The sequence below is a fragment of the Oncorhynchus mykiss genome, chromosome 23 (genome assembly GCF_057628025.1).
Source record: "Oncorhynchus mykiss isolate SJ-2025 chromosome 23, ASM5762802v1, whole genome shotgun sequence".
In the NCBI taxonomy this organism is placed as follows: Eukaryota; Metazoa; Chordata; class Actinopteri; order Salmoniformes; family Salmonidae; genus Oncorhynchus; species Oncorhynchus mykiss.
Window position 1 is genome coordinate 16185370 of NC_143044.1, and position 16804 is coordinate 16202173.

Consider the following 16804-nt stretch of genomic DNA (forward strand, 5'->3'; position numbering starts at 1 on the left):
GTACTGGCTGGAATTGAAATGGAGGTTACATCAACCTTGGCATTTTCAGATAGTCCCATTTCTCTCATCAATGTGTAACAGTTTAACTTTGTCTCCCAAATCAGCTGTACAATTTACGAGCATGCAAATTAAGTTCCCATTCATTCTTCAACTTTTCAGAATAAATTAGAAACGCAACGCGTTTTAACCTTCTGCTAATAGACCATTAAGACAAGATGAATGCCTTCACAGCTTGTACAGGGTTGATCGTTATCTCATGTAAACACTAGTTGCCTGTGTGTCCTTGTCAATGTGTGGATGGCCATGCATCTTGTTGAGGGCTGGGACCAACCTCCCAGCCTGAAGACAGAGAGGCTGCTCACAGATTCTCACCTGCCCCCAGCCTGGGATCTCATGATAACGCCTCGACTGATGGACCATGTGACTGTTTCTGAGTCAACAGTGGTCAGATAAGGTGTACCGTGTGCCTAATATGAGATTTCACCCTTGGTCCGATGACAATTAGTTTTATCTGATGCTGAGTCTGGGCGTGTAGACGGATGGATGTGTTTGGGATGGATTCCACCTCCGTTTGAGAGAGGGAAAGAAGAGGAAAATAGTAGATAGACAGATGGATGCCCAAGCAGTGGAGTCTGTTATTGCCATCGGAATTGGAAATTGAGAAAATTCAGCTGCATCCTGAGCAGTACAGTACATCCGAGGGCGCCTGTTCAGAACTGAGCTGCTGGGGATCATGGGTAGAATCTGAGGGGTAGGCGGCTGTCGGACACAGCTGATTCACAGCCTGTTTGACGACAGTCCCTCTGGCTCTGGGCTCTCTGTGTTTTCACTGGCCCATGCTCTCGCTGTTGTCATTGGAGCCAGGCCATGAAAAACACGGTAACACTATTCTCAATTATGTGCTCATAAAACAACATAGCCACACACTGGAAGGAAACTGCGCAGGGTTTGCAAGGGCATCCTTCGAAAATAAATGCTATCAGGTCTGTGAATTAGCGAAAGACCGTTATCCGTTTGTTGAAGTCAGACAGAAAAAATGATGACCTTTTACCCAAAAAATAGCCGAAAAACTCTTCACCAGAATTGGCAGTGAGCTCATTCTGTTATACTAATGCGACATTAATTGAGAAAAAATCATGAAAAGTCATGAAATGAATTCACCTTTAGAGTATTCAGGGTATCTGTTAGTGTCAAAGGCCAGACGTTTTTATCTCAATATCAAATAATATCTGGCTGTCAAATAAGAATCTTACTGTGATTGTTTTCAATTAAATTTGTTTTAAAAAATGTACATATAGCTTCTTAGAAAAGAGCTATTTCTAAAGAAATAATTTTTCTAGGACTGTCTTGGAGTGGTCTGAGTGGGGAGGAGAAAACGGAAAACTAGCTGTTATTGGCGATGTCTTGGTGATGTCACCAGGCAGGCCAAAATACCATCTCACCAAAACAGGCTGAAATTCCAGGCAGTCTTTTCAAACAGGTCTTACACTAAAAGGGAATTATCATAATTTTCACAGTATCATTCAAACCTCATAGTATGGATTTATAGACTGGGTATACAAAACATTGAGTACACCTGCTCTTTCAATGACATAGCCTATCCAGGTGAAAGCTATGATCCCTTATTGATGTCACATGTTAAATCCTCTTCAATCAGTGTAGATGAAGGGGAGGAGACAGGTTAAAAAATAAATCTTCTTCGGGATCGGTGTCCCTTCCACGGGACGGTTGAGCTAATGTAGGCTAATGCGATTAGCATGAGTTTGTAAGTAACAAGAAAATTTCCCAGGACATAGACATATCTGATATTGGCAGAAAGCTTAAATTATTGTTAATCTAACTACACTGTCCAATTTAGAGTAGCTATTACAGTGAAAGAAGACCATGCTATTGTTTGAGGAGAGTGCACAGTTTTGAACATGAAATGAGGCATATTTGGGCAGTCTTGATACAACATTTTGAACAGAAATGCAATGGTTTGTTGGATCAGTCTAAAACTTTGCACATACACTGCTACCATCTAGTGGCTACACAATCTAAATTGCAGCCAGGCTGGAATAATACATTATGGCCTTTCTCTTGCATTTTGGTACAAATGGTACAAAAAAAATACAAAATAACGGTTGTTTTTTCTTTGTATTATCTTTTACCAGATCTAATGTGTTATATTCTCCTACATTCCTTTCACATTTCCACAAACTTCAAAGTGTTTCCTTTGAAAGGGTACCAAGAATATGCATATCCTTGCTTCAGGCCCTGCAGTTCGATTTAGGTATGTAATTTTAGGTGAAATTGGGGAAAAAGGGGCGATTCCTTAACAGAAGGATTTTTAATCCTTGAGACAATTGAGACATGGATTTTGTGTGTCATTCAGAAGGTGAATGGGCAAGACAAAATATTTAAGTGCCTTTGAATGGGGTATGGTACTGTAGTAGGTTCCAGGCACACCGGTTTTTGTCAAGAACTGCAATGCTGCTGGGTTTTTCACTCTCAACAGTTTCCTGTGTGTATCAAGAATGGTCCACCCCCCAAAGGACATCCAGCCAACTTGACACAACTGTGGGAAGCATTGGAGTCAACATGGGCCAGCATCCCTGTGGAACGCTTTCGACACCTTGTAGAGTCCATGCCACAACGAATTGAGGCTGTTCTGAAAACAAAGGTGGGGTGCAACTCAATAGGAAGGTGTTCCTAATGTTTGGTTATACTCAGTGTATATAAAACACAGGAAATCACATTTTTGACTGCATTAGGCCTTTAAGTTCATTTTAGGAGTTCAGTAGGTCACAAATATATTCAGTTGAAACGAAGGTCACTAGAATCACCATCTTCCCAATTTAATGAGTGATGAGTGACCACCAAGTTAGCATAATCAAAACTGGTTATTCTTACACCCTGTTGTCAGGTTTTGTATATTTGTTAACACAGTATGTGTGTTTTAATTGACACACTCTGTAAGGCAGTGCAGATAAGGAAATACTGTATTGCCATGTCTGTTTTTCTGAGGTGAAAGCATTTCTACTCGAGAAACTCAGGGCTAAACCCCAGTTAAACTAGAACTCAGACAAAGCCCTGTTTTCAACAGAATGATGGATCAATGGGAACAATCCTACAATGTCCTCGGTTCACTTCAGCTGAAAGGCCCTGAGCACACACAGAAATAAGGCATTGCAGTTCTGTGTGTTTATTGGTGTGTATGCTAAATATGTGCGTGTGTGTGTGTGTGTGTGTGTGTGTGTGTGTGTGTGTGTGTGTGTGTGTGTGTGTGTGTGTGTGTGCATTCATTCGTTCACATATACACGTCAGCTGGATATGCAGTAGCAATACCTTATTTCAGCCAGTCAAAGATATCCGCTTCCGGGCTGAATTTACAGTGGCTTGTTGACAAAACCAGTCATTTCAGCAGTCCAATCTGAAACTCACTTCCTCCTCACAGTTGTCTGCCTTCTTTACCGTAGTGCACACTGTCCAGTCCCTCAGTCCTGCTTCATCTTCAGAATGTGAGAAGCCGAGGAACAGGCAGGCAGCCAGTGACCCCTGTGTAGCTGCCTGGGTGTTGTGTCGGGACATTCTTTACTCAGACTTGCTAATGGAGTGGAGGACAGGCTGCATCTAAATGATGTGATTATCACTGACGCTGCCAACTATAATCAGGGGCTCAGAGAGAGATCCACTGAGACAGGTTTTTGCTAGGCTAGACAAGCGCTAAGTGGCCAGTGGCCGTTTATTTACTGCATTTGATTTGTAATAGAAGAGCAGAGGGAGAGAGAAAGAGATGGAGACAGAGAGATGTGTTGGGCTTAGTTGGAATATACAGTTACACGATTGTGTTTGCATAGTGTACATAAAGACGATCCCAAAGAAAGGTGGGCTCCTGATTTGAAGTATGTCAGATCTTCGAGTGAGAGAGCCGAGAAAGCCACAGGGATGGTGGGGTATTTCCATGCTTGTGGATTGTGTCACTTGTGGCAGCACAGACAGCCTCAAATAAGTTTTATTTTGGGTAGTCCCAGTTAGGGGCTGTACCAGATCCACAGCACGGTGTATAACTGGGCTGCACACTCAAGATGAACTTCTGGAATAGGGGGAAATAACTACCAATGTCAAGGTAGGAAGGGGTTGAGGGAACATTGACTAATTATGGGCTTGGTTGACCGAGTTGTGCGTCAGCATGCGTCCGTGTCTGTGTGTGTGTGTCGCAGTTTACTTTTATGTTGCGGAGAGTCTCCTCACCCACCACCTCCACAGACAGCCATGCCAGCGTCCTATCCTCCTTGGTATTTACTCCGCCACTGAACCCAGCGGCTCCTTGTTTGACTTGACTAGACTGACAACAGTCTTCTGGGCCCCCTGATGTAGGCTATATTCAGAGAAACGCTGTTGTTAGTCACCCGGGGTGGCAGCCCAAAATCTGCCTCAGCACAACATTCCCATCGCAGTGTGATTCTGCATGTGTGGCATGACCACGGAGGGTCCCAAATCCTCTATGTCAGAAGTCAACAGAGGTTTACAAGGCCTTGTTGTCGCAGAGGAGGAGACATTGAGCACTGGCGACCTGAAAATGACTGCAGTGCAGATTGTTGTCCTTGCCCTCTCTACTTTCAAAGCGTTCCAAGGAAAAATGTAAATCAGTTCTGTGTAATTCCTCAGACCGGCTGACGAAAGAGCACATCAGATCATATCCATTTCCTCTTTCCCTCTGTGTGTCTGCCTGGCATGAACTCCTGTTAGTAATAACCCAGGCTGTCGGCATCTGAGCCCCCCGGGAGTACAAAAAGGTGCTGTCTGTCATCATTGCTCTAAGTAAGATATGAACACCCATTCATCTTATGAACTATCAAGGCGTGATCAGAATATGAATGAGGTTGTGCCATCTAAGGGTTTTTTGAAGTACCTTATTTAGTTGTGAAATGACAGAAATGTCATACTGTCCGTCAATCAGGCCCTGCAGGATGACTAGGTTTGAGATACTCTACGACCATTATGTGGCGTCCGCCCCAACACCTCCTAGTCCTAATTAGATCTACATTGCTTGACTGCACGTGGAGAAAAGATGGGGATTTTAAGCTAATATTATCCACTGAAACGTATTGTAATATCATTTCCTGGACGGTGTAGCCGGCACATGGCATCAGCTGATAAAACAGTCACTGGGGTGTAGGGGGATCCAAATTCCACAACTGTATTAAAAGACTAGAGGGGACAAGAGAGCAGAGCCCACGCCTCTCCCCAGGCCTGGTGGACCTGCTCTGGGTCCTCAGCTGGGGAGGAGATGATGGACAGTCTCAGGCTGGTCGGAGCAGATTGCTTTGTCTGCTAGTGGAGTTAAGCTTTCTCGGCCTGTGTTTTTTCCCAACACAGATCATGGGGTTCCACCGCTCTGGTGTGTTATCAGCAGCAGGCATTCTATTTACGAGGGCCTGCTCAGTGGCCTGCTCACCCTAGCTTTGGTCCCTCCTAAAGAGCAGGGGTAAACACATCTACAACCATAGCAAGTGGATTAGGGCAGCAGACATGTTGACGTGGTGGTGGTCATCACTACTTCCAGGGAGATGTTGTAAGTGAGAGTTCAGTGTGTTTTTCCTCGGTGGTAAGGAGGAAGCACAATGTGTTTTCTGGCTGGTCCGCCTTACCTCTATGCCCCTAGCAGGCAAAAGAGTGAACTAATGACAGTGCAACGTCCATAGAATTACAGATGCCAAATCCCCCCTAGGCGGAGGCGAAGCATCACAGATCCCCTCACAAACCAGATGCCAAGTTTTAGCTACAACTCGACTCTGTGTAATGTCCTGTTAAAGAAAGTGATTATGTCCAATGTCAAGGTTTATCTTCAAACCTTTTTTGGTCCACGCAATGACAAGTTTACCAACCTGGTCCACCCAGTGCCAAGACTCTCAGTCCTTTTAGTCCTCTGACTTATTGAAGCAGTCATGTCTGATGTCAGCTTTTCCACAATGCCATCACAACCGTCACCCTCCTGGTCGATCCACACTAGCCTACCAGCCCTTATCCTCATCTGTTGCTTTTAAGAAGGCTTTTCAAAATGTCGCCTGTCCAGAGCCAACTACCCATCTTCACCACTCACGACACCGCTCACTGTCAGATTGCAAGTTTACCCAAAACCTATTTTTTTGTGCCAGCCACCTGCCAATACCAGTCCCTTACACTGTATCATTAGCCAGCTTTACATACTGAAGGTAGGCCAGCCTAGGGTCATACAGTATAGTTGTGTTGTAGGCCTATAAGTCTCTGGCTCAGCCCACTTGCTGCCATTTATAGTACTGTAATTACAGATTTGTCACGTCCAGTGTTCTGTCCTTTGGCTTTAGTCTCTTACTGTCAGAGTTGTCAGGGTGGGAGGGAGGTTAGAGGAGGACAGGGGTTGATAATGAGGTGAAGCAGCAGTTTGTATCCATCTCTCCTCCTGTGGTTGGTTGGTACATACAGTACACACTCTGTTATCACAGAAACCCCCAGGGAGAACAGCTGTTACAAACAGACATTTCTCTACATTTAGGATGTTTTTATTTCCGATTTTCTTACTTTCTTATGTAGACATACATAGACTGGTTAAAAGTCAAACAAGAATATCAATGTACTGTATGTGCCACAAGCTTGGCTGCAGCTAAAGGTCTGATCAGGTCTGATCATTATGTTTAAAATATGCTTCACCGCGTGGTATAAGTAGAATATGATGTTGTTGTTGAAGACACACAGACACGCACTAAGAGGCATGTGTAATTTCCCCATAGCCCTCCACTTCAGAAGTCGGTTTCTTCAAACGGCCCAGATTACCCAAGATCCTCTGTGATTGAAGACTTAGGTCTGCCTGAGCGGCGGATACATATTTATGAACTAAGGGGCTTGCAGACCAAGCTGTGTCGCTTTGTTGTATTGCTTGTTTGTTTGTTTGTTTGTTTGTCTTTGTGCTTATGAAACTGTGTCGAATCAGAGCACAACTGATGTTGGTAGACCGTTAAATATGTGCCAAGGCCTTATGAATGAATAAGCATGTTTGGGAAGGTTACTTTCTAAATGTAATCTGTTACAGTTACTAGTGTCACGCCCTGACCATAGTTTACTTTGTATTTTCTATGTTTTGATTGGTCAGGGTGTGATCTGAGTGGGTATTCTATGTTTCAGGTCTTGTTTGTCTATTTCTATGTTCAGCCTGATATGGTTCTCAGTCAGAGGCAGGTGTTCGTCATTGTCTCTGATTGGGAACCATATTTAGGTAGCCTGGGTTTCACTGTGTGTTTGTGGGTGATTGTTCCTGTCTATGTGTTTTTCACTAGATAGGCTGTTTTAGGTTTTCGTTACGTTCATCACGTTCTTTATTTTTGTAGTGTTTGCATTGATTCGTGTTTTACGTTTGTTCATTAAAACATGGATCGTAAACCACACGCTGCATTTTGGTCCGACTCTACTTCACAAGAAGAGAATCGTTACAGAATCACCCACCACCAACGGACCAAGCAGCGTGTCAACAGGCAGGAGCAGCGCGAGGAGAAGCGCAATAAGGATTTCTGGACATGGGAGGAAATCCTCGACGGGAGAGGACCCTGGGCTAAACCAGGGGAGTGTAGCCGCACTAAGGTGCAGCGGGAGAAGAAACAACAGGAACAGCCCAAGGAGGAGTACAGTATGGAGTATACTACTTGGGAGGAGATCGACAGGTGGGCGGCCGACCCAGGGAGAGTGCCGGAGCCCGCCTGGGATTCGCTGGAGCAGTGCGAGGAAGGTTACCGTAGAATGGAGGCGGTGAAAGCAGAGAGGCGCTGGTATGAGAAGGCAGCACGGCGACGCGGATGGAAGCCTGAGAGGCAGCCCCAAAAATTTCTTGGGGGGGGGCTAACAGGGAGTATGGCTATGCCAGGTAGGAGACCTGAGCAGACTCCCTGTGCTTACCGGGGGGCTAGAGAGACCGGACAGGCACCGTGTTATGCAGTGGTGCGCACGGTGTCTCCAGTGCGGGTGCATAGCCCGGTGCGGTATATTCCAGCTCCGTGTGTCTGCCGGGCTAGATTGAGCGTCGAGCCTAATGCCATGAAGCCGGCTCTACGCAGCTGGTCCCCAGTGCGTCTCCTTGGGCCGGCTTACATGGCACCAGCCTTGCGCTCGGTGTCTCCGGTTCGCCTGCATAGCCCAGTGCGGGCTATTCCACCTCGCCGCACTGGCAGGGCGACCGTGAGCATTCAACCAGGTAAGGTTGGGCAGGCTCGGTGCTCAAGAGCTCCAGTGCGCCTGCACGGTCCGGTTTTTCCAGTACCACCTCCACACCCCAGCCCTCCGGTAGCAGCTCCCCGCACCAGGCTTCCTGTGCGTGTCCTCGGCCCAGTACCACCAGTGCCAGCGCCACGCATCAGGCCTACAGTGCGCCTCGCCTGTCCAGCGCTGTCGGAGCCCTCCTCCTCTCCAGCGCTGTCGGAGTCTCCCGCCTGTTTAGCGCTGTTAGAGCCTTCCTTCTCTACAGCGCTGCCGGAGTCTCCCGCCTGTTCAGAACTGCCAGTTAGCATAGAGCTGTCAGTTAGCATAGAGCTGCCAGTTAGTTCAGAACTGCCAGTTAGCATAGAGCTGCCAGTTAGCATAGAGCTGCCAGTTAGCTTAGAGCTGCCAGTTAGCAAGGAGCTGCCAGTCTGCAAGGAGCTGCCAGTCTGCAAGGAGCTGCCAGTCTGCAAGGAGCTGCCAGTCTGCATGGAGCTGCCAGTCTGCATGGAGCTGCCAGTCTGCATAGAGCTGCCAGTCTGCATGGAGCTGCCAGTCTGCAAGGAGCCGCCAGAGCTGCCTGTCTGCAGGATGCCGCCAAAGCTGCCAGTCTGCAAGGAGCCGCCAGAGCTGCCAGTCTGCAAGGAGCCGCCAGAGCTGCCAGTTAGCATGGAGCCGCCAGGGCCGCCAGTCAGCATGGAGCAGCCAGGGCCGCCAGTCAGCATGGAGCAGCCAGGGCCGCCAGTCAGCATGGAGCAGCCAGGGCCGCCAGTCAGCATGGAGCAGCCAGTCAGCATGGAGCAGCCAGTCAGCATGGAGCAGCCAGAGCAGCCAGTCAGCATGGAGCAGCCAGAGCAGCCAGTCAGCATGGAGCAGCCAGAGCTGCCAGTCAGCATGGAGCAGCCAGTCAGCATGGAGCAGCCAGAGCTGCCAGTCAGCATGGAGCAGCCAGTCAGCATGGAGCAGACAGAGCTGCCAGTCGACCAGATTCTCCCAGATCTGCCAGTCGACCAGACTCTTCCAGATCTGCCAGTCGTCCAGACTCTTCCAGATCTGCCAGTCGTCCAGACTCTTCCAGATCTGCCAGTCATCCAGACTCTTCCAGATCTGCCAGTCGTCCAGACTCTTCCAGATCTGCCAGTCGACCAGACTCTTCCAGATCTGCCAGTCGACCAGACTCTTCCAGATCTGCCAGTCGACCAGACTCTTCCAGATCTGCCAGTCGACCAGACTCTTCCAGATCTGCCAGTCGTCCAGACTCTTCCAGATCTGCCAGTCGTCCAGACTCTTCCAGATCTGCCAGTCGACCAGACTCTTCCAGATCTGCCAGTCGACCAGACTCTTCCAGATCTGCCAGTCGACCAGACTCTTCCAGATCTGCCAGTCGACCAGACTCTCCTAGATCCGCCAGTCGACCAGATTCTCCCAGATCCGCCAGTCGACCAGATTCTCCCAGATCCGCCAGTCGACCAGATTCTCCCAGATCCGCCAGTCGACCAGATTCTCCCAGATCCGCCAGTCGACCAGATTCTCCCAGATCCGCCAGTCGACCAGATTCTCCCAGATCCGCCAGTCGACCAGATTCTCCCAGATCCGCCAGTCGACCAGATTCTCCCAGATCTGCTAGTCGACCAGGATCTGCTGAAACCGCCAGCCAGCCAGGTTCTGGTAGTTTCTACTACCTGCCTGGGCTTCCTCTCAGTGCTGAGCTTCTTCTCAGTGCTGAGCTTCCTCTCAGTGCTGAGCTACCTATCTGTCCCGAGTTACCTCTGTCCCGAGCTGTCCCTCTGTCCCATGTTATCATTGTGGTGGGTAACCTATTTAGGGACGTTTAGGAGGGGGATTAAAACTGTCATGGAGTGGGGTCCACGTCCAGCGCCAGAGCCGCCACCGCGGACAGATGCCCACCCAGACCCTCCCCTATAGGTTCAGGTTTTGCGGCCGGAGTCCGCACCTTGGGGGGGGGTACTGTCACGCCCTGACCATAGTTTACTTTGTATTTTCTATGTTTTGATTGGTCAGGGTGTGATCTGAGTGGGTATTCTATGTTTCAGGTCTTGTTTGTCTATTTCTATGTTCAGCCTGATATGGTTCTCAGTCAGAGGCAGGTGTTCGTCATTGTCTCTGATTGGGAACCATATTTAGGTAGCCTGGGTTTCACTGTGTGTTTGTGGGTGATTGTTCCTGTCTATGTGTTTTTCACTAGATAGGCTGTTTTAGGTTTTCGTTACGTTCATCACGTTCTTTATTTTTGTAGTGTTTGCATTGATTCGTGTTTTACGTTTGTTCATTAAAACATGGATCGTAAACCACACGCTGCATTTTGGTCCGACTCTCCTTCTCACGAAGAAAACCGTTACAACTAGTTAGCTGTCTAAATTTATAATCAGTAATGTAACTTTTGGATTCCCCAAACTCACTTTTGGTTTACTCAGAAGAAGACAAAAAAAAAAGGCCTCCCGGGTGGCACAGTGGTCTAGGGCACTGCATTGCCACCAGAGACTCTGGTTCGCGCCCAGGCTCTGTCGCAGCCGGCCGCGACCGGGAGGTCCGTGGGGCAACGCACAATTGGCCTAGCGTCGTCCGGGTTAGGGAGGGTTTGGCCGGTAGGGATATCCTTGTCTCATCGTGCACCAGCGACACCTGTGGCGGGCCGGGTGCAGTGCACGCTAACCAGGTCGCCAGGTGCACGGTGTTTCACCCGGTGCGGCTGGCTTCCTGGTTGGATGCTGTGTTAAAGAAGCAGGGCGGCTTGGTTGGGTTGTGTTTCGGAGGACGCATGGCTTTCGACCTTCGTCTCTCCCGAGCCCGTACGGGAGTTGTAGCGATGAGACAAGATAGTAACTACTAACAATTGGATACCACGAAATTGGGGAGAAAACTGGGTAAAATAAAAAAAAACGTAAAAAAATAATAATAAAGAGGAAGACAAAAATGATCCAGCAAAAGCATTTGGTGTGTCATCATAGCGGTCTCTGACTTGTGGTCAGACTCGCGCAAGTGGAAGAAACTTTAACTAGCACATTTTTTATATCCTGAATTTAATGTAATTCAGAAAACAGAAAGGTGTCATTGTGTATCCTTTCTTAATTTTAAAGTAATCTAAGAAGTACTTATGAATTCAATTATCCTAAATGTACTTTTAAAGCAAATTTGAACCGGGAATTACATACATTTGGGAATGAATCAGATCATTCTTGAATGTAATATCCTGTTGGACTGTTTTATGGAAACTCTGACCTTGAACGCCAGGAACATTCTATATTGGTTGTGCCCATATCAAAGGATTGTGCACACAACTGGTTGAATGTAACAGTGTATCTCCATAGCAACACTTTGCACTTAACAAGTTGCCATTATCTTTGCCCCTCAGGTATCCATTTCCTACTGTGTTCAGCACCTGCAGTAAGAAGGACCTGGCAGCCAGTCTGGAGAAGGGAGTGGGGATGTGTCTGTACAATATGCCTGAGGTCAAGGTGCTCTACGGGGGACAGAAGTGTGGCAACGGATATGTGGAGGAGGGAGAGGAGTGTGACTGTGGAGAGCTGGAGGTACAGTAACATTCATCCACACAGAACACAGAGGAACATTTTTCATATCATATTGTACAGTTTAAATACTAACGTATTGGACCACCAGTCACTATCCAGACTAAAGAATAAAAATAAATACAAAAAAAACATGAACACTCACACAGAATAGCAACAAATGACACACAGTAACTACAGGCAGTCAGGGGCGGCAGGTAGACAAGTGGTTAGAGCGTTGGACTAGTAACCGAAAGGTTGCTAGATTGAATCCCCCGAGCTGACAAGGTCAAAATCTGTTGTTCTTCCCCTGAACAAGGCGGTTTACCCCGTCATTGGCCGTCATTGAAAATAAGAAAAATATTTGTTCTTAACTGACTTGCCTAGTTAAAAAAATATATATATAGTAAAGCACAACTCACACAAGAAAGCACAAGCATATGAAAAGGTTTGTGTAGCATGCTTTAATATGCGCTGCGTCGGAAATAACGTCACTCTGAGAACTGCATTGATCTGTGAGTATTTATTTGCCACCTGCACAGCGTTGACAAAAACAGTTTGCATTGTCAGCTCTTGCAGAAATGCTCTTGCGCACCTGTCAGGGTACAGCCAACCGTTAAGTACATGGAAACATTACACCATCATACCCCACAGGCTGTGTGGCTAACCTAGCTAGCGAGTTACAGTAAATAAAACTTCTTAAAACGCTCTCATGCATGGTAAGTATAATTACAGGGGTAAGAAAAAGTATGGTAAGCATTTGGAATTACTTGGATTTCTGCTTAAATTGGTCATACTATTTGATCTGATCTCCATCTAAGTCACAACAATAGACAAACACAGTGTGATTAAACTAATAACACACAAACAATTATACGTTTTCATGTCTTTATTGAACACACTGTGTAAACATTCACATTGCAGGGTCGGAAAAGTATGTGAACCCTTGGATTTAATAACTGGTTGACCCTCCTTTGGAAGCAATAACCTCAACCAAACATTTTCTGTAGTTGCGGATCAGACCTGTACAACGGTCAGGAAGAATTTTGGACCATTCCTCTTTTTAAAAAACTGTTTCAGTTATTAAGCAATATTCTTGTGATGTCTGGTGTGAACCGCTCTCTTGAGGTCATGCCACTGCATCTCAATCGGGTTGAGGTCAGGACTCTCACTGGGACACTCCAGAAGGCGTATTTTCTTCTGTTGAAGCCATTCTGTTGTTGATTTACTTATGTGTTTTGGGTCGTTGTCCTGTTGCATCACCCAATGTCTGTTGACCTTCAATTGGTGGACAGAGCCTTACATTCTCCTGCAAAAAGCCTTGATAAACTTGGGAATTTATTATTCCATCGATGATAGCAAGCTGTCCAGGCCCTGAAGCAGCATAGCAGACGCAAACCATGATGCTCCCTCCACCATACTTTACAGTTGAGGTTTTGATGTTGGTGTGCTGTGCCTTTTTTCTCCACACATTGTGTTGTGTGTTCCTTCCAAACAACTCAACTGTAGATTAATCTGTCCACAGAATATTTAGCCAGTATCGCTGTGGAACATCCAGGTGCTCTTTTGCGAACTTCAGACGTGCAGCAATGTTTTTTTTTGGACAGCAGTGGCTTCTTCCGTGGTGCCCTCCCATGAACACCATTATTGTTTAGTGTTTTACGTATCGTAGACTCGTCAACAGAGATGTTAGAATGTTCCAGAGATTTCTGTAAGTCTTCAATTGATGCTCTAGGATTCTTTTTAACCTCATTGAGCATTCTGCAGAGGACAACATACAGTGCCTTGCGAAAGTATTCGGCCCCCTTGAACTTTGCGACCTTTTGCCACATTTCAGGCTTCAAACATAAAGATATAAAACTGTATTTTTTGGGGAAGAATCAACAACAAGTGGGACACAATCATGAAGTGGAACGACATTTATTGGATATTTCAAACTTTTTTAACAAATCAAAAACTGAAAAATTGGGCGTGCAAAATTATTCAGCCCCTTTACTTTCAGTGCAGCAAACTCTCTCCAGAAGTTCAGTGAGGATCTCTGAAGAAGTTTAAAGCCGGATTTGGATACAAAAAGATTTCCCAAGCTTTAAACATCCCAAGGAGCACTGTGCAAGCGATATAATTGAAATGGAAGGAGTATCAGACCACTGCAAATCTACCAAGACCTGGCCGTCCCTCTAAACTTTCAGCTCATACAAGGAGAAGACTGATCAGAGATGCAGCCAAGAGGCCCATGATCACTCTGGATGCAGAGATCTACAGCTGAGGTGGGAGACTCTGTCCATAGGACAACAATCAGTCGTATATTGCACAGATCTGGCCTTTATGGAAGAGTGGCAAGAAGAAAGCCATTTCTTAAAGATATCCATAAAAAGTGTCGTTTAAAGTTTGCCACAAGCCACCTGGGAGACACACCAAACATGTGGAAGAAGGTGCTCTGGTCAGATTAAACCAAAATTGAACTTTTTGGCAACAATGCAAAACGTTATGTTTGGCGTAAAAGCAACACACCATCCCCACTGTCAAACATGGTGGTGGCAGCATCATGGTTTGGGCCTGCTTTTCTTCAGCAGGGACAGGGAAGATGGTTAAAATTGATGGGAAGATGGATGGAGCCAAATACAGGACCATTCTGGAAGAAAACCTGATGGAGTCTGCAAAAGACCTGAGACTGGGACGGAGATTTGTCTTCCAACAAGACAATGATCCAAAACATAAAGCAAAATCTACAATGGAATGGTTTAAAAATAAACATATCCAGGTGTTAGAATGGCCAAGTCAAAGTCCAGACCTGAATCCAATCGAGAATCTGTGGAAAGAACTGAAAACTGCTGTTCACAAATGCTCTCCATCCAACCTCACTGAGCTCGAGCTGTTTTGCAAGGAGGAATGGGAAAAAATGTCAGTCTCTCGATGTGCAAAACTGATAGAGACATACCCCAAGCGACTTACAGCTGTAATCGCAACAAAAGGTGGCGCTACAAAGTATTAACTTAAGGGGGCTGAATAATTTTGCACGCCCAATTTTTCAGTTTTTGATTTGTTTAAAAAGTTTGAAATATCCAATAAATGTCGTTCCACTTCATGATTGTGTCCCACTTGTTGTTGATTCTTCACAAAAAAATACAGTTTTATATCTTTATGTTTGAAGCCTGAAATGTGGCAAAAGGTCGCAAAGTTCAAGGGGGCCGAATACTTTCGCAAGGCACTGTACCTTCTCCTAAGGATAGGTTACCAAACAAATGGACTGAACAAACCAAGGATGCACTATCAAACCTGACATTACACACGGTTTTAAACATGAGATAATACAGTTTAGTGCTTTTACATAAAATGAATTGACAGCAACCCAGTTGTGCTAAAATACACATACAATGTAAATTACTCCAAAAATGAATGTATCACCTCTTGAGAGGACCCCTTGACCCAGTCACCTCTGCTCTATCAAAATACGAGTCCTTAGAAATAAAATGCCTGTGCATAATCTATGGTAACAACATCATTCTGCTACATATAGTTGCATGCCATGCTGTCAACATTGTTATTTTGCCACAAAGACAAATACATTGATGTGTAAAACAACTCCATGCATAACACTACAAAACACTGGAGACCCTCAGCTATTTTCAGCCATTTACCCAGGCCCCCCCTCTCCCTGTCAGCCTCCCATATGTGCCGAGCACTGCCCTGACACTGTGCCACAATGTCACATCCTGTTCGTTTACTCATTAATCAAGTGTGCCGTCCAGATTTGTGACAATCCTAATAAACAAGAGAGTAATCAGGGCGAGGTGGAGCTTTCTTTGTCTGTGCCATCAACACAACAGAGCACCACACTGACATGGCTGCCATGGGAACTGAAGCCAGTCCAAACCAGTCCAGACCCACATCTGGGGAACAGGTACTGGAGCAGTATTCAGCATCACCACAGCAGCTGCTCTCACATCCCACAGAATATCAGAAATCCCTCTGGCACTGTGCTGAGGTGTTCGTCTTAAAACAGAACAGCAAGAAAGCTGGTCATGAACTGGATGTGGGTGTGTTTTTGTTTTCATTGTTGTCTTAAGGATGACAGAATGGTTAAGGATACCATTAGGGGGGGGGGGGGGGGGGTTTGATGCATTTGATATGCACACAATAGAACTCTTTCAGCACTCCCATTCCATCATACACCCACATAACTCTCTGTATCCACTCCTCTCCGAGGTGACTAGCTCATTTACTGTGGCATCCAATGACTAAACTAATAAACAGAACATACAGTATCTGTGCTTTTGAGTCTACCCCAGTGATACACACTGATGTCATTCGATCTAAAGTGTTTACAGATTTGTCAAGCAATGATGAGACCAGTGTCACCTCAATTACAGTATGAGGTATTTCCAATCAGGTACTAATTAGTACGCTGTAATGCCAGCTGTGTGGTTTGGGTTGGCATACTACCATTCCTCCATGTGCCCCTCCGTGACCCGGTGATGTCACCACAAGCCCAGTTGGACCGGGGGATGAAAGCATCCCTCTCTCCCCATAAACAATAGGTTGACGTCAGGCCACAAGAGCACAACCAATCCCATAAAACTCCCTTCAACAGTGAAGCAGAAGCCAACTAAGCCACCTCTAGTCCTGACCCATCAGAATCAACATGTCGTCAGACCACAGCGTCAAAGCACCAGGGTCTTGTTGGGAAGTAAAAAGGAGAGATGGTGTAGCTGGGACTCTGTTGTGGCCTGGAAGAGAATATTCATGGGGTTCAGCTTCTAATTAAAGATCTAAATGGGGTTTCAACACCGTTCTGTACTCTGTCCTTTACTCCTTTAATCTATCACATGAACCATCTACTTCTACTCTCTCTCCCTCTCTTAATCCTAGTTCATTTCTCACTCCCATCACCTCTTGTCATTCCCTCTCCAGCAGCTATCTGTCTCTCTCTAACACCCCTTCATTCTCTTCATCTCATTCCCTGTGTGGGCTCCTTCTCCTTTTGTTGTGTTTCAGTGTTTGTCATCTCCAGCACTCAGGAGCCTCAAAGCCCCACCAACCTCACCTCACCTCACCACACCCCACCAACCACT

At 46.2% G+C, this 16804-nt stretch overlaps 1 protein-coding gene across 2 annotated transcripts in view; it reads left to right on the forward strand.

The window, feature by feature from the left end:
- Positions 1-16804, forward strand: part of adam12b (ADAM metallopeptidase domain 12b) — a 158842-nt gene that overhangs the window by 124589 nt on the left and 17449 nt on the right. For both annotated transcript variants that reach the window (XM_021580539.3, XM_021580540.3), the window contains exon 12: positions 11579-11756. In XM_021580539.3, coding sequence (XP_021436214.3) covers positions 11579-11756 — 178 coding nt within the window. The remainder of the gene's footprint in view (positions 1-11578; positions 11757-16804) is intronic.